A 25,130-nucleotide genomic window follows, 5' to 3' on the forward strand; every position below is an offset into this window, starting at 1 on the left:
TGAATGTTGTTACAGTCCTTATCTTGTTAACCTAATGGACTACCTCCCCTTTACAGAAGGGAGACTGTTTCTTCATATCTGGGAATGTGACGGGGCAAGGCCAGATGGACAGTGCTTATGAAATAGAAAGAGGAAAGACAACGTTTTTGCAGACTATGCAAAGGTCACAGCATACACATCGTGCGTCATCAGGACTTTAAAATTGCTTGTATGTATTTGAGTGAAATGGGTCTAGGGAGACCACAGCAGATGAAAAAACATTTAGGGAACTAGCCAGAGACAGTTAAGCAAGAGTCCAAGACTTTAAACAGATGTCTACACACGCTCCTGCCGAGCCTCATTTCTGGTACCTGTCCCTTTGTGATGGTTCCTATTTCAGGTTTTCATCCCAGGTCTAGCTCAGACCTGAGCTGGGCAGACAGAAATGGATGGAACGCTGCCCTGCTTAACGCCATTTTTCCTGCTGTCCCATCAGGTGCAAATGACTGACTGGCTTCAGAAGCAGAAATGCGTAGAAAAATGAGTGATGATGCATTCAGTGCTTGCAGTGATGAAGCCCTGGGGCTTTCTAAGCCTGGTGTTCTCAAATCAAACAGCCATCAAAGCACATGACACCGCAAATTTATGTCCTGCTCCTCCTTCCCAGCTCTCCGCCCTTCATAAAATCCATCAATATGCCTGCTCCAAATTCCCCAGAGACACGCTATTACCAGACATAGCCAGCCAGCCAGCCATCAGTTAGTGAGGTACAGCTCATAAGTAGCTCACTAAAGAGCCTGCCGGGATAAGGGAGGGAACTGCTGTGGGTGTATTGTTACAGCCCCATCATTTCCCAAAACACTGAATGGAGTAATAACTTGTTTATAATGATGCATGACATCAAGGCAATGCTACACAGCAGCACTTGAGAAACAGCTTTGAACCCTATGACTTTCTTCCAAGTGAGAAAATCTTTAGGGATGCCATGGGATGCAGAAAGCCCTATCCTTCTTCCTCCCTTCTGGTTCTCTAGAGAATTATTATTATTATTACTATCACTATTATTCTTAGTATTATTATTATTATTATTAAATGGACAGGACCACATCCACTTGCCATGCTTGAAACTGCCTATTTTATTTTCCTTTAGAGGTGATCACTCTGGCTTAAAGTTGGAGATATCCCCTTGCCAGGAAGTGATGGGAGTGATACACCAATTATTCCATATTAGATTTTTGACATAAAATGAACCATGTCCAGGCACTTGAGCTATTCCCCAATAGGAGGAAAAAATTCCATTCCCTATCTGTGTCGCACCATGTTCACATATTTATTCTGACATAACTATTCTCTCCCTTTTCCTTTATTTACCCTGGTTAAAGGTAACTGACCTTACAGGTTCACAGCTTTGATTTTGATACACTCTTTCTTTGCCACAGTACCACAGCTAAATCCCTTTGTGCTACATGGCAACCAATCCCTCCTTCCTTTGATAGTGCACTCGGTACGCTGCCTGGTTGGATTCCATGTTTCTCAGCAATAGAGAGCATTTGCTGACCAGCTAGCTCCTTGTATTTTCATGGTTTACACTGCAGCAAAAATAAAAGCAATCCAAATTATAGGGGGGTTGAGGGGGAGAGGGGCACAAGCCAAAACAAATGACAACTGCTCCTGTTCTCCTGAGATATCTGCTTCGGAGATGAAATCTAACGCATCTTCTATCCCATCCTCCCCCAGGCAGCTTCTTCCGAAGAAAGGAATAATGTCTCCAGCATCGGTGTAGGTGACTTACGTCTGGGGGACTAAAAAGTCTTTGGACTGAGCCCTGCAGATGACTTAAGCTGCTCTGTGTACAAAAGTCCATGCAGAGAAGGCAAAAGCCTAGTTTTGTTGCCCCAAAATGGAAGAAGGTTTAGAGGCTTGCTAAAAACAACTTTCAATCAGTTTTACACATGTAGACAATGCTGCCTTTAGTGTCCCATATGGTCCCAGCTGTTGGCATAAGCAATGACAATGACATTCATTTCTTTGCACGTATGTCCCATGCGAGTCCAATTTTTCAGCTGCCTGCTGATGGGAAGTGATATTCACCCAGAGAAAAGCTGTCCTTGAGGCCCACAGGATCCCAAATGCTGTGGAAAAAGTGTCAGTGGGGAGGATTAGTTGTACTATCACTTCCGGCTACTATCTAATTTTGTCTGTGTATCACTGATGCCGAACGTCATTCTTTTTACCATGAGAACCCCTCGACAAACAGGACTAAAAATAAAAAGCAAGAGCTCAGAGTTGGCACAAAGTGTGCTACATGGACTCCAATTTGTATAGCAGGAACTATAATCACTCTGAGACGTGCCCAAGCCCTCAGGCATCCCACGGGATTTCAGTCACTTGTTTACAAGGTGTTTTGATTTGCAGCTGTTTGACTACTGTGGCATTTCAAGAGGGGGCGGTTTGAAAGGATGTTGTTACTTTGGACGTTTGGATTGGGAAATGGGTATTGAAAAATCACACAAGAAAACAGGTGAGTGCTGTCTTTGTTCCTCCCCCCTTACATGTGAATGACGTCAGTGCTGGAGAAAGGAGCGCCGAGAACAGATCTGGAGACTGGCGCTTTGGAAGGGAATAAGCAGGGAACAGGTAAAGCTCTGAGAATGGAGCCATGCCCTAACCTACACCACCAGAGCTCCCCATATCTGATCTGAGGGGACTAAGTGCCGGAGGTAAGAAGGGAACCATCCAAGCCCATTGCTTTTCTGCCTTTTCTAACAAGGCAGCCAACAAATACATTGACACTGTGCCATGGACACCCTATGAACTGGGCTAAAGGCCATCACCAGCTCACTTCAAACAGGCCAGCAGCTAAAATGGATTTGGTCATTGGCTCAAAGTGATTTAGCTCTTTCCATCATTCCTGCTCTCCTGACCTGGACAGTACCTCTTTCAGAGCTGCATTAAGCTAATTCCCACTTTCTTCTGAGCCCTCTTGGGATAATGGATTCAGATACGCAGAAAGAATGTAAAAATCCACCTGCTATGTGGGATGAGTGATGTGCCCGTGAGTGTTTGTTTAACACTGTGGACAGCACGAACTCTACTAAGTTGTAACACGATGAGAAAGGAAAAGCAAGGGGAGAGGAGAAAATAGCCTGGCTGTTTTAAAACTATGTCCACCGAGCTGTGTGCGTTTTTGGCTTAGTTAGCTGTTTGCCTGTTTTTTTGTGGGAAACCAGGAAGGACACGTGGAGCTTTTCCCAGGCTTTAGTGTGTTATTCTCTTGTTTCCAGCATTGGGTTCTGTATGTGTTAACTGACAGTAACTCATGTAGAAAACAGAGTGCCAAGAGGATATTTACCTTGCAAACGTTTCATCTGCTGCCCCGCTCTCCTTCCCTGTGACTTTCTCAAGTGATGACTGATTTGAAGTGCCACACGCACTTGAAGAAGCATCACTCCTGCCAACCTTCGGCACAAGTGCCTTTGCCTGCCCAGTGTGTGCCAGCAACCTGACCGCACTGTCTTGGCAAGGAGCAGACATCTCCTCACTTCCTGGAGGTAAAAGAGGGCTCAGCCTAGAATGTAAAGCATAAAAATGGAAGGAATAAGTTAGGGTACAACATGACAAATTGTTGTTTTTCTAGCTGAATTAAAACCCACCCTATGTTTGATTCTGAGTGACACTGATCGGTTTCGCACCAGCAGCTTCTCCACTGGAGACATAAGTGACTTCTCTCTAAGCAAGCACCAGAATTATCTAGGCTGGCATTACAGTTCATCACACTCCTTGCTTTCTTTAGGCAAAGTTAAAAGAAAAATGTGCATTTGCATTGCACATGCCACCGAAGATCCCGAAGTACATGACTTATCCTAGCCCACACAGCAAATCTGTATCACAGTCATGGTTAGAAATCCCGACTCTCCCTCCTTTCCTCCAGCCAGGATGCCTTGTCCCCAAGGTTAGCTACGACTACAACCATCAGGGGCGTGCTACACTCTCACCACCATGCCATACGCACCAGTTTCAGCCTCCCTATTTTTCACCCATAGCTATGGAAAACTGTCTGCAGAAGAGGCTGCTAGAAAGGAAGCCGAAGATTGCTGAAGTCTATTCTAATCCACGGTGTCTATATTTATGCAGCCCTTGTCACAGCAGAGCAGAGAAAATGTCACTGGAACAGTTTCCTTTTTGCCAGCAGGCAAGAGGTTTAAAAAGAGGCAGTATAACCTCTATTTGATGATGTGTTTGTACAAATGTTTAACTTGCTATTTCATTTTAAGATCATCTTTAATGTTGATTTATATTCCTGGCAGTGAAGCCAGGAGGTTGGCAATCCCATTCCATTTCAGTCTGTTCTCTGACTGAGGCAATAACGCAGATCAAAGAGAAGAAGTCTTACAGCACTCACATTCTATCATCCTGACTGTTTTCAAGTTCTCACTCTGGTATTCATGGGCAGATTATGTAACTACTAGATTTATACTTCTGAAGGCCAAATAGTAAAGACTGAGCCGACGATGCATCATTAAGAGGAAGTATTTGGAAATGACTGGATTGAAACAAAGCGCAACATATCAAGTGAACACTTGACAGGAGCCGCGTGGCTTTCCTTGAGATGTCGTCTTGCTGCAGTCTTTTACAGGGTCAGCCACTTGTTTTTGTGCCACAGAACATCAAATTAACTGCATGTTATTAAACATCCCAAGTCCTGCTTTCCATCTAAATACGTCAGGCTGAAACTGTAATTGCCTTAGTAATCGCTAAATAGCCAAGGACTTGAACTCCATTGGTGTACCCACAGAGTTGTTATCCTTTAGAGGATAACAGCTTACAGTTCGTTTCCTAACAGCTCAGAAGAACATGAAAACTTGCCTGCGTGCCCCTTCGAGCCTCCCTGCCACGGGTTTTGCACAGTCTCTAATAATACTGATAGGCTTAGTTTCCTAATGCCTCAGGGACTTGACACCGCAGTAGCACTCCCTTTTGCACACAGGGAACAAAGACAGGTGGGGGTTAGCAGATGTGCTGAAGGATGACGGAACGGATTGAAAGCAGCCCCAAGAAGAAAGGCTTGGGGGGGTGTAGGTCCATAAGAAACTTAACATGAGCCGGCTTCAGTGTGCGCTCGCAGCCCAGAAACCAACCGTATCCTGGGCTGCATCAAAAGGAGTGTGACCAGCAGGGCGAAGGAGGTGATCCTGCCCCTCTGCTCTGCTCTTGTGAGACCTCACCTGGAGCATTGTGTGCAGTTCTGGTGTCCTCAACACAAGGGGGATGCTGCTCAAGTGAGTCCAGAAGAGGCCCAGAGAGCTGGAGCACCTCTGCTGGGAAGACAAGCTGAGAGCTGGGCTTGTTCGGCCTGGAGAAGGCTCCGTATGGGGCAGCAGCGCCAGTGCCTAAAAGGGCTAACAAGGAATCTGGAGAGGGACTTTTTACAAGGGCACGTAGTGACAGGACAAGGGGCTTTACACTAAAGGAGGGTAGGTTTACATTGGACAAGAGGAAGAGGTTCTCCCCTGTGAGGGTGCTGAGGCGCTGGCACAGGGTGCCCAGGGAAGCTGCGGCTGCCCCATCCCTGGCAGCGTTCAAGGCCAGGGCGCCGGAGCGAGCTGCTCCAGTGTGAGGTGTCCCTGCCCGGGGCAGGGGTTGGCGCCGGCCCCTTCCAACGCAGACCCTGCTGGGACTACTCTGTGGGGCTGACCCCATGGTGGCCCTCAGCACCAAGCAGTGGCGCGGGCCCCACAACCCCGGCCCAAGGGCCCGGCGCCCCGCCCAACCACCGCTCTGCGCCCCGGAACCGCTTCTCCGGGCGACCCGGAACTGGCGGTGGCGGCGGGGGGTGCGTGCGGCGGCCGGCGCTATGTTTGTCACGGCAGCGGCCTGTGAGTGGCGCGGGGGCAGCGCCGTGGGGGGAGCGGGGCCGCGGTGGGTCCCTGGGCTGCGAGCCGAGGGGGGGAGCAAGGGGAAGCGGAACCTGTGAGCCCTCGGTGCGGAGGTCGAGAAGCTCCAGCTCTCGAGTGGAGAAATGAGAAGTGGCGGGGGGGGGGGGGGGGGTGCGCTCCTGGTGTCTGGGTGAGGCTGGGGTGGGATGGGGTGGAGGAACGGTGCCGAGGGAGGCTGGCCAGAAGCTCGCGATGGCCTAAACAAGACCTGCATGGGCGGAATATAGATCAGCCTGTTCGAAGTTACTGTTTCGGTGGGGGTTTGTTTGGCGTTTGTGCTTGGATTTATGATTGCCTTAGGTTCAATTTGCTGACAGAAATAGGTGGTTCTGCCTATTTCATGCTATGTGGCGGGTTAGATCAGGGGAACCTCGTAGCAGCCTTCCAGTACCTGAAGGGGGCCTATAGGGATGCTGGGGAGGGACTCTTCGTCAGGGACTGCAGTGACAGGACAAGGGGTAATGGGTTAAAACTTAAACAAGGGAAGTTTGGATTGGATATAAGGAGGAAATTCTTTCCTGTTAGGGTGGTGAGGCACTGGAATGGGTTGCCCAGGGAGGTTGTGAGTGCTCCATCCCTGGCGGTGTTCAAGGCCAGGTTGGATGAAGCCTTGTGTGGGATGGTTTAGTGTGAGGTGTCCCTGCCCATGGCAGGGGGGTTGGAACTGGATGATCTTGAGGTCCTTTCCAACCCAAACTGTTCTATGATTCTATGATTCTAACAAAACACAGCCTTCCGAGAAGGTCACTGTTATCTGAGAACAGCTCTGGGCTGGTTCACTGTGCGGCCACATGATCTGTTGCACTGTGATTGGAGCCAGAGCAGGTGTAAGCAAGCAGAGACTGGGGCCGCAGCTCTCAGTGGCAGAGTTGTTTATATCATACCTGCCCTAACTGTTCATCCCCATAGTGAGTTCATACCCAGTACTGAAAGCATTTGGAGGCTGCAGCATCTGCACACCGCAAAGGTAGTGGTGGTGGAAGACAGAGCAGGCAACCGTGAGCACGTACACGGGAGGAAGAGTGCAAGGTTTGGGTGACAGCAAAGCTCTTTCACAACGTATCTGGGGCTATGGCAAAGGCAGGCAGTAGAAAACTCTTAATCTTTATATGTTGCATATACAGGAAACAAGATAAAATAACTGTTTTTCTTTTTATTATTCTTCCTCTTCTTCATGCTGAAAACAACCAGTGGCCAAGAGCAAATCTAAGTAAGTGTTTTCCTCATCAGATTTTGATTTCTGCTACCAGCCTATATCTTCAAGTGACTTGACAGAATATTAGGTACCTCTAGCGTTTTGTAATGTACCTGAGAGGACCGCAGTCCTTAAGTCTAGCTGCATCCTCTTGGTCCTTTGGCATGTATGTCTTTTCACAGGTAAGCGCAGAATGGTATGAACCTCCCTCAGGTTCTGGAATTGCAGCAAAGGCAGGTTTTGCCCTATGGGCTGTCTCATTTTGCACAGCTGTAATAGCCAAAGCACCCTGCACAGGGGAAACACGCGTCTGTGCTTTGTGATTAAAGAGGGGCTGTAAATTATCCCCATGACCTTCCTCTTGTTGACCTTACATATGTTTCAGTTGAGAAGGGCAAGCTGGGGTACAGCGTGGGTCTTTGGGCAGGTGCCATGAACCTTTCCCCTGGGCAGAGTGCAGGACACTTCCCGGCTATAGCATGTTTGTGTGTCTGTGTGTGAGCGGATGGGGTGCAGGCAGTGCTCTGGGCATCTTGATTTGCTCTGTACTCCAGCTCAGGATGTCTTTGTGTTTTACTGTTATCTGTTATTTGTGGAAACAAACACAGTGAAGCAGGATGTTTCTGTGAGGTGGAAAAACAGCTTTTAAAAACGGTGTTTCTCATGGTAATGTACTGATTTCCCCCACTCCCTTTTCTGTTTTCCCCCTGGTCTTCCTTTCTCTGTTCTTTGCATAGTCCCATCTATATTTCAGGAATATGTTATCTCCTTATAGTACCTATAAGATTAGGTTTTTTTGAACAAGGTGTGTATCGTTCAGAAAAGGGTTGGCCTCAAATCTGTGGTGCACAAGAATTTTAAGGCCTGGTTGTACAGATCCACTGATTTCCCCCGAAAGGGGAAACCACAAAGAGGGTTTGAGGAAGTGGGTGAGGTACAGGGGAAAGAGTCTGTATGGTTACTGTTGCTACAGTACTGCACAGGAGAGGATAGTAATTGGGGATAATCCCTAGACTGTCCTTGGTCAGTTGGTCTCCAGGAATCCAGCATTCTCTTTATTTTGATCTCTAGAGCGAATTAGATTGCAGAGCTAAAAAGGGAGAGCTCAAGGAAGTACACTGGTCAGAGCTGCACAAGTGGGGAAGAATGGATGTCTCTTCAAGGTTAATTTTGAGAGACCATTTTGTATTAAAAGCAGGAAAATCCAGGGAAATTAATTGAATGCTTACGTGCAGAGATGTATCCAACTTTACACTGCAGTGCAAGAGAAGGACACGATTTGCAGGCTGGTTAAAGGGTTTGACCTTTCTTTTGAAACTCCAGAAGCTGCCCCGTGTCTGGGAAGCTGTGCAGATCTCGGCATGCTTCCAGGCTGGAGGTGTGGTGTCTCCTCAGTCTCCTGGCTTGCCCTACTCCAGGGACACTGCAGCTGCTGCCAGTCAGCCCCACAGACCAAGAGCCCTCCAGTGGGGAAGGGGCTTCCTGGCACTGGGTTAACATCAAGCCCCGTATCTGTAGTGGGATGGGCCGTGCTGATGTGTCCCGCTTCTCCTTTTGCATGCCACTTGTTGCATCCTATCTGCTCGGGTTCTTCCCTGCATGTGGAAATGATATGCTGTGATACAGTGTCATCTGTAGCCCAAACATCTTCAACTACCATCATCCTTCCTCTGTTGCTATTCTCTTTTAAGTTATAATGACTCAGTTGTATGCTGATTCATTTTTCTTTTCCTTTTTTTCCCCTCCTTTTACTTTCCCCTTTTTTCACTTTTTCTTTTCCTTCTCTTTCCTTCTTTTCTGTTCCCTTTCTTTCACTTTCTCTCTTCACTGCTTTGTGGAGGAGCTACTTCTTTCTGGGCTTGTATTCTGTTCAGGAGTTACTTAAACTTGATGCTGGATCCTACAGGTTATAGTGGGCTCTATGTCTAAGTTTAGCATATAATACTGACACTCCTATCCAGAGCAACCATGAAATTGAAATGGAAGTATCTTAACGTGACTCTGCCAAGTTGTTTATGCTGAAAGCTTGTCCATGCCCTGGCAGAGGGGCAGGCCCTTGGTGGGGTTGGTGCACTGATACAAAGACATTCCTTGTGACTTTAGATACATCCTGGTGAGGATGAAAAGTGCGGCGGAGACGGGCTACTGTTTCAACGTCAGGAGACTCCGGCTGCAGGAGAAGCTGGTCCTGTACAAGTACGATCCCATTGGTAAGAGCTGGGGGAAGAAGTCAGCCTGCTTTGTATAAGCTTCTCGGACTGTGTAGGGCAAAAGGTTTGAATGTAACAGGATTTTTCCCATCTAAGCAGAATATGTCATAAGATGTTTCATACTGGGATGACTGTATGGTTGGTGTTCTTTATGACATTCCAGTGGGAAGTAAACATTACCCTCATTACAGATTGTGGCAGTGAAACAAAGTAATGACTTGCCTGACACATCAGAGCTTTGATGACAGCCATGCCACATGTCAGTGGCAAAGCAAAGTAACACAGGAGTTCTTTCATTCTGTTTCTTTGTGTGGTTTGATAGACTGTGCTACCTCCAACAAGCAGCCATGAAGTACGCCTCAATAGAAGTGTTCTTTTATGCTCCCATGGGTGCTCTAGACAATAAATTTTAACCATCACTTACATAATAGACTTTTGAAGAAATAAACACAAGTTCGTCCTTCTCCACAGATGATACTGCTGTCCAGATGACAGTTTGTGGGTTCTTTTGTAGATTTTCTCAGTTTAAGAATCCTATTTGTTGAGGGGTTATAGCACTTGCCAAGCTGCCTTTTGCTCACCCAGCTTTCTGAAAGAGGGCTGAGAGCTCAAGTTTCTGAGGGAGAAACGAGTCTGTACTCACTATTCAAAAGATGAATTTAATGCTAAAAAGCTTAATTTGGGGAAACTTAGAACTTAAACCAGAGCATGCTAGAAATAGCATGATGGAGTTAATGCGAGAAAGGCTTACTTAAATCTCTGGAACACAGAAGTGTATTAAGCAGCTCTAAGTAGATGACATAATGCATGGCCAGTAGTTACGTGGTTCAAGCTTATTTTTTGATTATGTTCTTGTTATCTGACTGGCCTTTTCATCCTGAGCTCTAACAGTACAGTACATGGCAGGTGACAGGAAACACCACAGAAGCAGCATGCTCTCATTAGAGCACTCACGCTGACAGAGGTTGTGGCTCCCCTTCTGAATTCCATGCAGAAGGGGAACTGGAGATCACTGGGATTATTTTGTTGACTAAGAAAAGTTGAAATTACTGCATCGAGACATTGTGCAAAGTGATCTTCCAGAAGCTTCTCAATCTGTAGGGAATACGAAGAGTAGGAGAGCTCAGGCTAAGTAGCGCTTCTGTTGTGGAACATGTAGTAGGTTGTTGAAGTACGAAATTGGAAGTAATTAAGAAAAAAAGCTCTGATCTTTGTAGCCGGTAGTAGAACACAAGTGAGAAATTGATGTGAGAAAGTGCTGCATGTGTGAAGGGAAGTAAATCCGAGTCTAGATACCAACTCACATCAGGAATATGTTAGGAAGCGTTTTCACTTGGCATGCATTTTCACCTTATGTTTTGTACTTCTCAGAAACCTGGGACCTCTGCAGAATGAAGCTTTTTAGTGAAGTAGTGGCAGTGGTGCCCAAGTTTCACTACCTCCTAACTGCAGCAACAGAATGTGTTACTAAGTTGCACTATTTCTTAAAATGAAACTTTTATGTGGAAGAAGAGATTTTGTTATTGTGTAGCTTTCACAGGAATTCATATAACGAAGTTCAGTTGGAACAGTGGTGCTGTTCGCGTGGCATTGTAAAGCTTTGCTTTCATTTATTTTGGGGGCTTTTTTTAAAGTAAGGCATTGACTATGCTGAACCTGCAGCTGAACTGACTTTGCCAACATATGCATCAGGCATTGGAGGCAGGGTCAGTCTGTGCCTCTCTGAGAGATCCACAGGACACTTAGTTACCATTTCAGTCAGTCTGTGAGACCACCTAGATCCAGCTCATCATCTGTAGTTGTTTGGGCTTTGAAGTTGAACAGTAGAAAGCAATAAGAACCTATTTTTGTCCCTCCACTGAGCAGCTGTGACTCAGAATAGTCACACAGAGCAGCTGTTGAATGTTTTCAGGCACTCAGATCTTGATACGTATTTCCATAGAGGTAAAATGGACCTCTTAGGAACTAAAAATTACACATGGTAAAGTGAAAGCACTACTAAAGCCCTTCAAGACCTGGTTAGCAGCAGCGCTGCACCAGTCGGTTGCTCCACACTCATTTAGGCAGTGAAGACAGCCGTAAGAAAGGCTCGTTGGATTGCATTTTAACACTTCAGGCTTCTTAACAGAGTCTTTTTTTCCCCTCTAGCAAAACAACGTGTCCTCTTCACAGAGAAGAGAAAAATCCGCTCTCTCTGAACAATGACCGGAGTTGATTTATGTGAGAGGAGAGATGGTATGGGGGGAGGATGGGGTGAATGCTGATTCCGAAATCCAGCAACATGGGCTGAAAAGAGAGGAAATGAACTGGGATCACCGTCTCCTGTGATTTGAAAGCCATTGTGAATAAAACAATGTAGAGAGAGAAAATTCTTAATGTCTGCACATAGATCATCACAGTAACATTTATTTATCTTTTGAGTTATTTTTACAGTACTCAATTAAAAAAAAATTAAATAGCAAATCCCATTGTGTTTTCCATTGTGAAAGAGGCTGTAATCTTCAAAGGAGCTATTGTTTTATGCGGCAATAAAAATTAACATTTTCCACAGCAGGAATTCAATGGCAGGATTACGAGTTTTTCTAACCTACCAGCCACAGATTCAACAGTAGTGACCACGAACTGGGCATTCCTTGGAGGGGAAGTTCTGCACCAGCACCTTCCTAGGAAAGGAATAAACAGTGGGAACCTGGTGAATTGAGATGAGCTTTTGGATAAGCTGTGACCACGGCTACAAGGGTTAGGTTATTGTCAGTCAGGTAAGCAGGATGGAGTTTTCTCTCCTGCGTGTTTGTCAAGCATGAAGAAAGCAGACAGTCAATGTAGTTCTGGGATGGTTTTGCAAGTTTTTCTTCTTTAGTTAGCTCACCTATTAGCTAACAGTGCTAGAAATGTTTTTCAAAGTCTACCTTAGTAGCACTCTCATCCTCTTTCCAGTCTGAGGGACCTTCCCCAGCCTGGCAGAGCACATGGGAGCAGATAGGGCAGGACCCAAGTGCTGGCCTGGGTGTCTGCAGCCCAGGACTGATGCTGTAGTTTCAAAGCTAATGCTCTGCTTCATGTGAACACTAGCCCCGTGGTTGTGTGTGGGCCTAGAGAGACCTGCTGCTGTGCTGTGTTCAGAAGACCCCATGCGCCCACCCCATCTTACTGCTCTAGAGCAGCAACGAACAGGATTCCTTAGGTAAAAAGCAAAAAGGCTTTCCTGGTCTTTCCAGGTGGCAGAGAAGAACCTCAGTGGTCAGGAGACTAATGTTGTCTGCGATAAGATAAAATCAGTACCTTGAGCTAAGGAATGTCAGTTAGAAGAGGTTCTGAGGCAAGTCCTTCCTATAAGGATATGAAGATTGTGCCCCTGCTGCCTGGACGCTCACTGATGCGATGTAGTTAGAATTCCTGACCATTTCCTCCATGGGTAACTTGGGATAGTAAACCAGGTAGAAGGCCAGTGCTCCCACAAAACTGTCTCCAGCTCCCTGGAATAAAATGACAAGTTTCAGTAACCTCAGAGAGGGAAACAATTCAGACACATTTACTGGAAAGACAAAAAGTTGCAGCACGGGTTGCAGGAGGCCGGAAATTGTTCAGGGGTTGAGTACTATTCACTTTTCTATGCCCAGGAAATTCTGCTGTGTTAAACTATTGATACCACCACACTATCCAAACCACGATCCTGTCTTTGTGCCCAGCTGTTGAGTCAAGGTATACACTATAATATGACTGAAAACAGAAAAAGAAAAGCAAGTGTGCCACAGTTCAGCAACGTGCTGTTCTAAACACTGCTTTTGAAACTTCCTGTTGTTGGAGTGTCCAATTTTGATTTCTCAACCTGAATGTTTCATTAAAGTTATTTTTCTCTCCTTTAACTTCTGTTTTTCATAAAGGTCAGTGGTAGAAGGGACAGAGAAAAGGGGGGAAAAAAAGAAGCCACGTGGCTTGTGGCATCTGTAAATTCCTGGTTGCAGAAAGATACATTTGGATGCCTCCAGAACTTGGCTGTTGCTCATTAAAAAGGTCCCACTCATGAAGGTCTGTGCTGTGTCTCTCACATAACCCACTCTTATTCCCGGGGCAAGCTTTGGCACCTGTGATGGTTTGCTGTAGGAGTGGAAGACAGTGAGGTTCTCCTGGCAGCTATGGCCCTCTCCAGCTATCCGTCCCTGGGCCACTTCTCCTAGCAGAGCTGTCCCATGCTCTGCCCACCCTGCATGATGAGCCCTGGGCAAACAGGGAGGACACCATGCCCTGGCTTGCTCTGAGGTACCACTAGTGCTGATCTGATCAGCAGAGAATGACAACTGTTTGCCTCCCAAGAGCTTTTGAATAATAACTGCTGTTTTGTGATGTTGACTGCTCTGTAGTGTCCCCAACAACTGGCAAAATGGTTCATTTTTAACTAGAGTTGCTCATTTCTGAGCAATTTCTGCTCATTTGAGCAGAAATTCATTGCTTAATGAGCAAGTCTGCTCATTTCTGAGGGACCACAGGGTCCCTTCCTCCTCCTCCCCTAAAACTGCCTTGATCTCTAAGGCCAGACTAGTAGCAATTCTTGTTGATACCATAAAACTGGTTCTAAGGTCCCCTTTTTTAAATCATACTTTATATCAGGAAAAGCATTACACTGAATGCACTGGTAATATCTTCTGCATTCAAAACCCAGCATATGGACTATCTCCCCTCAGGGGATTTGCCTCTGGAGTTGTAATAAATAGGCCCCGAGAGTCATGGGACAAGAGCAAAGGGCCTGGAAAAAGTTAGTTAAGATAGCTGAGCAAAGTTTGTAACTGGAACTTAATGTTAGGAAGTAGTTTTCCAACTCTGAGTTCTAGTGGTTCTCAGTGTTAAACTCCTACTTCCCCTAAAATGAGCTGCATGTAAGATCATTCCAGCTAAAAATCCCACCACTTCCACAGAAATCTGTCCGTAACGTTACAAGCAGCTGACAGGCAGAGCACTGTGGCAATGCAAAGGGACCCTACAAGGTTAAGCACAGGATACAGGCGCCCACACCATGCCTTGGCTCTCTTTGTCCAGCCCTTCCACAGCAGCTGTTTGCACTGGCGTTCCCAGCTGGGAAACTCCCTGCTTAACTCTCACTTAGCCTGGCATTTGGACTCTGTCTCCCATTGCCTTCCCAGTGGGACTCGATGGAGAGCGGCATCTGGCAAGTCAGAAGTTAACAGGGAAGCTGTACCCCCGGCAGGCAGCACCTGTTTCAACAGTTCTGTATTCCTGAACATACCAGGGGCAATCGAAGGCTTTTATCAACTTCTGCTGGGCCTTTGTCTCTCTCCTGGTTTCCAGAGTGCTCCCACAAAGGCAGGTGGAGCAGGAGCCGGTGAGGGCTAGTTAAGCATTGCCACTGCCTTTTGTCTGATGCATAATACAAGAATCTCTGGCCCATCTCACGAGTTTATAATCTAATCAGTGCATGATTAATTATTAAAGCTATTTTGGTGCTGCTGTTACAGACAAGTAGAATTTCAGGTCTGTTATGCTGTAGCTGTAGCAGGAAGAACTCATTTTTACATCAAATATTTCTCATACCGTGATCACTGGGTAATGGAAGTGGCCAAATACTATTTTCATGAGGAATACTCAGAATATCAGGTGTCAGATAGCAAAACCTATTACTCACAAGCAGCATCGAGCAGAATACTGGCTTGCTGATCTTTTTAAATGGAGGTAACTAAATACTGCCCCAATTATTTGCTGCACTGTTTGTTACTGGAGCAAGAAAAGACTAACTGCACATCTCCCAGGTCTTAGCATGGATCATGGCAAGAGGGAACGTAAGTGATTCTCCTTGCAATGTTACCGTGCCTCTTCACTTGTGGGTGATGCACTGACATTGTGAGGCAGCTGTAGATCTCCCTTTTGAAGAGGCTGGACAACATGAGGGGACTACAAAGGTGGAAAAGGGGTGAAGAGCAGATCTCCGTGCAGACTGGAAAAAGGCCCCCTAGATTTGTTTTTGCAAGAGAAAGGCTTATGGAATGATTGGGACAATATACAGAAGGATTTGATGCCTGTAAACCTTTGCTGAAATCCTTACTTCCCATACTGAAGGAGTCGGTATCTCTAAAGCTCAGCTACCGCAGACCCCAAGGGTATCATATGTTCAAGTTGCTGGTCAGTGAATGTTTTGTATGTGGGGTGTTTTCAGTATAGCTACTGCAGTGCAAACAGCAGCGTGCATCAGGGTGATGAGGCAGATACCCCGTTCAACCTCGCTTCTGGTCCATGCAGACATGACTGGCCAAACATGCCTTAAAAAGCAACAGCAGAACTGATTGAGCTGCAAGGTTAACTGCAGTAAGAACTATTTTCAGCTTACAGAAACAGACCTTCCCTCTGTGGTATTGTGGATTAAGCTACGCTGGGTTTGGTAGATTCAGAAAAGGTCAGTGCAGAGCAGAAGAAGGAATCGGCTCAGAGTAAAATCAAGATCATCCAGACTCTGGATTAGCAAATACTGATTTTACATTTACCTGTTTCAAAGTCTTCTATAAGCAAAAAAAAAAAACCCCACAACAACAAACAAGTCCTTTGCAAAAATAATGAATTATGAAAATGACCACTAAGGTGCATTTATTCTGCCCACTGACAAAATATAAACACAGGATATGTAATATTTCACATTCTTCAGCATTTGTCTTCCAGGAATTCTAAATCCATTGCAGATCTCGAGATAATCTTCATCTCCTTGAGTGCCTGGAGACAATTCCTTCCAGAAGTATAAAAATTTAACTTGTTTAACCTTTCCCTAATGCTTGTTTGCATGAAATAAAATAGAAAACTAGATCAGAAAAATAAGGCCTGATATGGTGTGGCTCGCTCTACAATGCGAATGTTACGGTTTTGACTAAGATTTATGGTTTTGAAAACCTATTTATACTCTGTGCCACTAGTCTGGAAGGTCCTTGTTTTCCTGTTTGTCTGGAAAAGGGCATTTTTGTGTGTTACAATCCAGCACTGATTGAGATTCTGTGCCTCTAGAGAAGAGAAAACCCACGAAAACACTTCTATTTATACCTTAGCTTTTGTTAGTCCTGATTTGTCAGAAGCTGGTTCACAACTTTAGTAGAACTATTTTTATACGATGCTGCCCTGAGGAGCTTTTTAAGGAAAGTGCTTTGTAAGTGGAAACTATATTGTTCAACAGACTTTCCAGCAACGAAAGCATTTTCAACCAATCATGCGCAGAATAATAGGATGCATTTCACTTATACAATGAGATATCTTGTTCACCAGAAAAACTGGAGGCCACGAGGCCAAAAGCACAGTTCACAGCGTTTGCAGCTGCTTTGTTCCAGAGCAGCCTCTTGCTCAGGCTTTGCTCTCCCTGCCTGTCCTCTTGGGCAAGAGTGATGGCAACCACATAAGAACAGGAGGGGGCTCTGGCTCATCGTGTTATTGCTGAACCACAGAAAACCCTCCTCAGCTGCTTTTTCAAGAAGTCACAGTCATAGAATCATAGAATGGTTTGGGTTGAAGGGACCTTAAAGATCGTCAAATTCCAACCCTCCTGCCACGGGCAGGGACACCTTCTACTAGATCAGTCTGCTCCAAGCCATGTCCAACCTGGCCTTGAACACTGACAGGGATGGAGCATCCACAGCTTCTCTGGGCACCCTGTGCCAGCGCCTCAGCACCCTCACAGTAAAGAATTTCTTCCTAATACCTATTCTAAATCTACCTTCTTTCGGTTTAATACCATTCCCTATATGCACTCTGTGTATTACAGGGATTCACTCCATTAAATACATTGTAAGAGCATGTTCCCAAGGAATGATGTGTTGTATAGCAGTAGAAGAGAAACGTTAGGCATGCCTGTAATGATAAATGCTTTGTCTAGTGAATAAATCAAAACATCAATCCAAAAGCTGTCAAAAACTGCATTATAATGTGGAATCAATGATACTGCTTGCAATGATGCTTCTAGTCTCATAAGAGCACTCATAGCAGTGCACAAATGCACGAACCCTGAGGATTACACTGATTTAGTGTAGTCTAAATGCACGGCAAGACAGAGATGCCCAACTGTGCTGAAGGAATTGGGCCTTGGAGAATTCCTGTTGTATTTATAGCACTCCACAACCATGTGATACTGGATTATGCTGAGGATGTTATCGCTTTGTGTCACATCTGCTCAACATTCCTTGCTGTTCTCTTGCCTACTCTGTACCCGAACTACAAATTAGCCCCACGTAACACAAAAATAGCTGCCAGTGAAGATGCTCACTATCCATTCCTTGTAAGCAAGGAAAGCCTATCTCCCTACAACAATCCCTGGCTTGTGTGTTGATGAAAGGTTACTAATGGAACCGGTGCAACATTTCCAGCCCTCAGGACATACTCGGACACTCTTGTGCCATGAGGGTCTATGTCTCAGCTAAGAGACAATTTCAGCTGAAATACTCAGGGAGTGAAATATCCCTCGGTAACTGTGTGGCGGGTGCCCACCAAAGCTGCTCTATCACTGCTCTCCTCAGCTGGCAGAGAAAATACAAGGAAAAGCTCATGGGTCAAAATAAGCACAGGGAGACATCACTTACCGATTGCCATCGTGGGCAAAATAGACTTGACTTGAGGAAAAGAGTTTAATTAATTACCAATCAAATCAGAGAAGGATAGTGAGAAATCAAACCAAATCTTACAAACAACTTCCCCCCACCCCTTCCTTCTTCCCAGGCTTAACTTTACTCCCAAATTCACTACATCCTCCCCTAAAGTGGTGCAGGATGACACAGGGAATGGGGTTGTGGTCAGTTCATCACATATTGCCTCTGCTGCTCCTTCGTCCCCAGGGAAGGATTCCTCACTCTGTTCCCCTGCTCCAGCATGGGCTCCTGTCTGCATAAGCCACAGCTCCTGCCAGAAGCCTGCTCCAGGATGGGCTTCCACAGGGTCACAGCCTCCTTCAGGCATCCCGTGCTCCGGTGTGGGGGCCTCCATGGGATGCAGGTGGAGATCTGCTCCACCGTGCACCTCCAGGGGCTGCAGGGGCAGAGCCTGCCTCACTATGGGCTGCACCATGGGCTGTGGGGAAACCTCTGCTCTGGAGCCTGGAGCACTTCCTCCCTCCTCCCGCACTACTCTTGGTGTCTGCAGATACTGGTGGGGCTGGGCATGCCTGTGCTCACAAGAGCAGACCTTTAGAGGTCACAAACTTCTAAACCATGAAATAGTTGAAAATCACAAAGAGATTTCCCACTAGCACTGTTATTCCTATATCTGTGCATGGAATTCTGAGCCAGAATGAAATGACGAAAAGTCCTTAACATGGAACTACCAAATTTTGCAATAAAACCCAAATAAACTTGGAACAAATAAGCAGGGCTCACCTTCCTAGGTCTAAGTTAGGCTTTTGGTGCAGACTAGAGAGCACTGTAAAGCTACTTGGGTTGAAGATAAAGGAGGAATACCCAGAGAAGCACTCTGCACGCTGTGCTCCAGACCTCTGGGGTCTCGATCCACAGCTGCATTACTATGCTTAATCTGTGCTCTGGTAATTGAGTGTTTCTGCAGTCTTGCCACAATGACAAGCTAGCACATGTTACCTTAAGCCGAAAGAAAATACAGAGAGAGAATCCATGGCAGTAGTGCTTGTCTGCTCCTTTCTTCTTCCCCTCTGTCTTCCCCAAAACATTGCCACTGCTTGATGTGGTCTGCATGCTCCAGACCAAGTCCTGGGGAGCTGTTGTGCTGCTGCCTCACCACATGCTCCTTCCTCCTAACCACGTGCAGAATGGCTGTATTTGGCCACTGTTTGACAACGGCTGGAGGTGTAAGCACATTTTAATTTGCATTCCCTGTAGGGTGACAATACACTCTTAACTAAGTGATTCAGACTGCAGTTTCGTAATAGGCTTAAGCCAATCCATGGTTATGTTATGGCTGAAAGGCTCAGTCCCCACTCATGTTTTTATCCTTGTCTCATGCTCCCACACCCTCCTCTACGAGCGCTCGTGAGGTCAAGCAGTGAAGCAGATCAGTTCTCTGATCCTTCTGAAGGCTAAGCCAGCCAACACTGACCAAGAAACATTAGCTTCCATGCAGATCAGCAAGCTGCTGTATTACCGCAATAGCTAGTCCAGTGCAAAGGAGAGAAAGGTTAGAAACACTCCTTTCAGGAGCAGCATGATCTTGGATCAGCTTAAGCCAACTGTGAAACCTCACCCTCAGTCAACACCAGGCAATTCATTAACTCAGTTGTGTATCCAAGACTTAATACTCTGGCTTCTCACTTGCACAGGGAGAGCTGCCTGTTCCACTCTTCCCCCTGTACCCTGTGGGCTTGGACCGGAGGAGTGAGGGAATGATCACGCTTCCTTTCTGTCTCTTTTCCAGGCTCTGTTCTGGGAAGCTGTGGGAAGGAGCAATCCCTGACTTCCTTGCATTTATATTGCATCGTCATACTTGCATAGCCATGCAGGGGAAAAATCTCTTGCTCACTTACTCAAGCTAAACGAGGGCAGCATGTCCTCTGGTCCTTCACATGTCTTGAGAACTTAGAGGTAACTCAACTACACCCACTGCAGACTATCAGTTGGGAAACATCAAAACCAAAGCACACCACAAAATGCTTCACATCAGCTGTCAGGAATTTTTAGCCACTTCCTGACAGATTTCCTGATGGTTCATTAACAGTGATTAATCAGCATGACCGTTAACCCCCTGCATTCCTGAGAGATTAATCTCGATACAAGGCCTCCTGCATGCATTTTGTTTCCTTTCTGAAACATCCTACTACATTAAGTTATTCACTGTTTCTAAAACGATCAGTGACAAGCATTACAGATGCATGAATTCCCCTATAAAGTTATCTGGTTCGTGGTGAATGTTGGAAATACAACATACAGCATTCACAACTCTGCAATTTTTAATTTGTATGTCATCTAAAACGCACAGCTGAAAGTATCTAGAGATCTGGCAATAACGCACAGTCCTGCTTTACATTCCAAGACCCCTGTACAGCATCTGTTTTGAAGGCAGGTAATAGCGCTCTCATTTCAGAGGACAGGAAATGAACCCAACTTAAGATCAAGGATGTTAAGAACACCCACTTCGAGACATCTGTGGGCTCAATCCAGAGCTCCTGATCTTGCAAGGACTTCAACGTGGGTCACACGGGCTACCCATCCTTTGAAAATGAGGCACAGCTTGGGAACCCCGAGACTGATGTGTACAAAACTACTAAGTGGACCTCCACGAGGTGCCACGTTTCTGCTGGATTCTCAGTCGGGATCAGAACAGGGGAGCTCCCACCTCGCTGTTTGCAAGGGAAGTACTGCAAGGTGGCTGCAAGGTGATGGCTTTCTCTTAGTGTACAGTGAAGAAATCGGGGAGGGAGCACGGGAGAGCTTCATTCTGCCAGGTAATAATATTCCAGTACGCCACTCAGCACCAGGGAAGAAAGTTATTGCGTGTTACAGACTAACCCCAGAAAGCCAACAAAGTATTCACCCACAGGGAACACTGTTTTCTGAATCATCGAAACAATTCAGTGTGCTGATGCTCGTATAAACTCCTTTCAACTCCAGACAGCATTAATGAGAGGTGACAAATTTATGTCTTTCTTACACAATGGAGTAAGAGCACTGAACCAGGAACTCTACACGCTGTTTGGAAAACAATGGATCCATGCTGCTGAACCTGTGAAATTCCCGTCAACCAAACAATTCACCGCTACTCTGATTCCTTTGCTACCGGAGTGATAAGATATTTTGGCAAGGAATATTTCAATGTAGGATACAAGTCGATGTAAATCTGCAGTTTAAACTTCAGTTAGCTTTTGCCTTGGTACGTGATTCTTCCCCCATTTCACATCTATGTTCTATGGCCTCCTTTCATCTGATCTGAGAGTTCGTCCCTCACAGAGAAACTCAAAGTCAGCAGAGGAAACCCTCCACACTTGGGTTTTTTGCTGGAGCGCGTATAGAAAACCTATGACATACAAAACACAGCACTGGAGAACTCTCGTCACTCTTCAGCTCAATACAAAACTCTCCAGTGGCACTCTTGCAAAGAACAGCTTATACACCAAGATGGGTCAACAACAGGGGAGCACGTAGATATCGCCACTGACAGAAACAAGATTTCAGCTGAACATGCTACAGGAGCTCTATCTACCTTTCCCAAAGCTTGAGCTTGCACAGAATCAGTTGTGGTTGAAGCTTGTCAGTAAATATATCAGCTGCTCAGAAGGTTGATTTGTACTTCTCAAACTGGTTTATCAAGCCTCAACAACACACAGCTAGTCTCCTACTCTAATCAAAAGCTTCACTTATCTCACTTCCTTGAGAAGTACTCTATTCCCTTCATTATTCATGTCACGCTCATGCCAACTTGTAATTTCTTCCTAACAAAGCTCATGCTTATGTGTTAATTCACAAATTTCATGTAATGAACATATGAAACTACAGCTGAAGCCCTGCCCAGAATACATCATGTTACGCTGATAGTACTCTGCAAATACTGGCAGGAGGTTTCCCTTCCAAACAATGAGCCAATGAGCTCCCCAACCAGGAGAGAACTGGCCAAATTGTCATGCCTGTGTCACCCAGTATCACATCAGGGCTTCAGGACCCCATAATCTAACAGCCAAGTCAGAAGGGGAAAACCTCTTTGCTGGGCAATTTCACTAACCACACATGGGTTTTTTTCCTCTCCGACTGAAAATGCCAAAAGACTCTTAGTGATCCCATCTAATCTGATGAGATGCACTCAGAATGACACAACTGCCATCTCGCCTGGAATTGATCAAAAAGCCATTCTTTTTTTGCACGAAAGCTCCATATGCTCGAGTGCCTCTTTCAAAAGTAACTAGGCTTTGTTGGCTGGCCACTGCTCCTGCCTACCTCAGAACTACATATCCTGGAGGGAAAAAGAAACCACCAGACTTCAGGAGTTGTTTTTTTTTTGTCTGAGCTCACTCTAGCATTGTCCTCTTGCCAGCTCCCTGCATTCTTTTTCCTACTGAGTTTGTCTAAACTTTTCGATGAGTGCTCGAGCTGTATCTCCTCTCTCTAGGTTCAGCCAGATGTGACCTACAAGCCAGAACTGCTGCTCTGCTCTAGAGTACTGTTCTCTGCTACCCACCCATTCTGCTGTCCTTGACCTGTGGTAGGGCAGATGTGCAGAAAACAGAGTTCCCACACCTCACTCATGGTCTTCAGCAGTAGGTGAGCACCAAGACACTGCAAGCACCAAAAGGCATTCTCTGTGGGATTCCCTGTAAAATGGATCTTTACAATGAACATACTGCATACTTAATGATTTCAGTAACAAAATCACAGACAGCAGCTATGAGGCACAAGGCTTTTCTTACCCTTTCCCTGTATTTCATAGAATCACAGAATGGCCAGGGTTGGAAGGGACCTTAAAGCCCACCTAGTTCCAACTCCCCCTCCATTGGCAGGGACACCTTCCACAAGACCAAGGTTGCTCAGTCCAAGCTGGCCTTGAACATTGCCAGGGATGGGGCAGCCACAGCTTCTCTGGGCACCCTGTGCCAGTGCCTCACTACTTTCATAGCGAAGAATTTGTGTCCATTTGTGCTTTGAAATGAATAAAACTATTTACTTATAGCCAGTAAATATTGTTGCCAGAATTTGGCATTTGGTTTTCTACAGTGGAGCTGTTCTAGAAGAGCTGGTTTTATACCTCTATGTCTATCTCTACACACACAGACATAAAACCCTGAGAAAAGTGACAAAATCATTTCACTCAACTGTAAACTCACTATTAAAGACATTTCTATAGTTACTGTCAGCAATCACCAAAACTCACGGCTTTAGCTTCCTTCCATTAGTCTAGCTTAAGCTGTAAAACATATTCTGTCCTTGGGACAGGCTACTAAAGATCTAAGTTCTTTACTCTTTAGAAGAAATAAAACTTCTGGCATTTTCTGTGGTTAGAATTTGCAAAAGCAAGAAGCCTGATTTCCCCACGATTCTCATTTCTCTGTTCTTGTTCTTTTGAAAACCTAATTATGCAATATCACCAATCCAGCACAAACCTTTCTGGTTTCTGTAGTGACCAGAATTGGCAATGTAATCTCTGTTGGGGGAAATCAGGTCTTAGTTCATTATCGACATTACTGTGATTGGGTAACTAAGCAGGCAAGGGGCACTGGAGCCAGGCTTGCCTTCTCTCTCACCATAGCCAGAACTCATGTACAAATTGAGCAGACTAGGCTACATTCCACAGTAGCCAGGATGATACCTGGTTCTGCAGAAACTAGCTTTAAAGAAGAAAAGGAGGCATAAGACATGTGTAAGCTAACCATAAACACAGGAGGTAAAAAATTCTGAGGAGTTTGGCCAAGAATATGCTGCACTATTACACAGCAGATCACATTTGCAGCTTCCTACGGCTCAGGCCAGAAAAAGATGCTTGGGAAGGTGACGCTCTGGATGTGCCAGAAGCGCCAGCTTCCACTAGCTATTTTTAACTGCAGGAATTTAATTAGAAAGGATGGCTGCACACAGTTGGTCTTCCTTCCTCTCCATCCTTTGTGCAGCTCAGATATCCTCGTGTGCTATACACCATTACAACTGACACTGTCTTGTATGCATGCTCTGGAGGCCCAATGTCTGCTCCGAGCACAGGGTGAGCCACATACCAGGACTGAACATCCTCTCGGAGGAGACCATGTGGTGGCTTCATTGTAAAGACAGGGGGAGAAGAGCAAATCACAAAAGGGATGCAGCATGTTCCACTGCAATGATTTTGATTTACGTTGCAAACCAGAGTTAGCCCAAGAGAAGCAATAAAAGGGCATTTCCTACTCTGCTCTCAACCTGTATAAATGTTACCACTGTTTCATTTACTAAAGCATCCTAGAAGTGAGACGGCACAAAGACAGCTTGAAGATATTTCTGAACTTATCTTCCCTGGACCTTATGAGAATATAATCTCAGGTCCAGCTGTTGGATGCTGTATTCTTCACTGGTTCTGGCCCCAAACAAAACAATTCAGTTGGTGCATAAATGCTGCCAGCGTCCCTACTTTTTCCTGTCCATGCCAAGCAAATGGGTTAACTTCTGAACTGGAACATTTCTCAGTACGACAATAGTGGAGCCAAAGCATGTGTACTTGTAGTATTATCTCCACAAATCCCTTACAGCCTCTTCAAGAAGCATCCAATGCAAAGCAACTCTGCATTACTATGCACTTTTTCATTTACACTGATATGTACAATGATGTCCAGTTCTGAAAATGTGACAGCTGATAGCCTGACAAAATTTTTCCTCCAGTCCTGACTCTGGTTCAAGAGAAGCACAGAGAAGAAGTTCTGGTTTTACCAAGGGAAGCAGGTTCACTTGCCACTGGCAAGCCAGTCCTGTGTGCTTTTGTTCCTCATCTGCAAAGCAGTGGTAAGAATAGTACTTTACCTTGTATTGTGAGTGTTGTGAGTACAGAGGCAGTAAATAATGTAAAGTGCTTAGCAACTTATGTAAACATATACAGAACAAAGATGTAGGACACAATGGGACAAAACATCATGAACTGATATGGATGGTGTGTAGCCAAACCAAACAGTTCTTGGTATCACTAAAGTAACTGGGACAGAAACTCAGATTTATGATGAAGTTTTTGTTGCCTGGCACTCTGCAACCTTAGAAGGGGCTTAAAAAATATAAATATTGGTTTTAATCTTCTTTTTTTTTTTCTACATCTTCACTAAGTACCCCCTTGTAATTTAATCCAGTTTGTGGCAAATGCTAATACTGCTTTGGGCCCACTTCTCCCTGTCAGCTCTATCTGTTAAATTATGCATTTCCATCTGGAAAGAAATTGTAC

General features: G+C 45.5%; 2 protein-coding genes and 1 long non-coding RNA gene across 4 annotated transcripts in view; 1 reads left to right on the forward strand and 2 right to left on the reverse strand.

Annotated features, from left to right (window-relative positions):
- Positions 1-1,996: 1,996 nt before the first annotated feature.
- Positions 1,997-5,760, reverse strand: LOC136014610 (uncharacterized). The gene is made up of 3 exons (XR_010612797.1): positions 5,205-5,760; positions 3,332-3,547; positions 1,997-2,111 (listed from the first exon to the last, which is right to left on the reverse strand). It is a non-coding gene; the product is annotated as an uncharacterized LOC136014610 (long non-coding RNA).
- A 6-nt stretch (positions 5,761-5,766) lies between these two features.
- Positions 5,767-13,186, forward strand: MRPL33 (mitochondrial ribosomal protein L33). The gene is made up of 4 exons (XM_065679451.1): positions 5,767-5,855; positions 7,107-7,125; positions 9,214-9,320; positions 11,469-13,186. The coding sequence occupies exons 1-4, from the start codon at positions 5,834-5,836 to the stop codon at positions 11,516-11,518; spliced, it is 198 nt and encodes a 65-aa protein (XP_065535523.1). The 5' UTR covers positions 5,767-5,833; the 3' UTR covers positions 11,519-13,186.
- The window catches only part of RBKS (ribokinase), a 71,563-nt gene continuing 58,139 nt past the window's right edge, over positions 11,707-25,130 (reverse strand). For both annotated transcript variants that reach the window (XM_065679444.1, XM_065679445.1), the window contains 2 exons: positions 12,603-12,796; positions 11,707-11,983 (listed from right to left, as the gene is read on the reverse strand). In XM_065679444.1, the coding sequence (XP_065535516.1) occupies positions 12,623-12,796 (174 nt within the window). In that variant the 3' untranslated portion in view covers positions 11,707-11,983; positions 12,603-12,622. The remainder of the gene's footprint in view (positions 11,984-12,602; positions 12,797-25,130) is intronic.

The sequence above is a fragment of the Lathamus discolor genome, chromosome 5 (assembly GCF_037157495.1).
Source record: "Lathamus discolor isolate bLatDis1 chromosome 5, bLatDis1.hap1, whole genome shotgun sequence".
Lineage (NCBI taxonomy): Eukaryota > Metazoa > Chordata > Aves > Psittaciformes > Psittacidae > Lathamus > Lathamus discolor.

Bases quoted from the DNA above. Each gene is read 5' to 3' on its own strand.
- MRPL33 (XM_065679451.1), top strand. From the start codon at position 5,834: ATGTTTGTCACGGCAGCGGCCT. The intron at 9,321-11,468 runs GTAAGAGCTGGG...TTTCCCCTCTAG, and splicing joins GTACAAGTACGATCCCATTG to CAAAACAACGTGTCCTCTTC.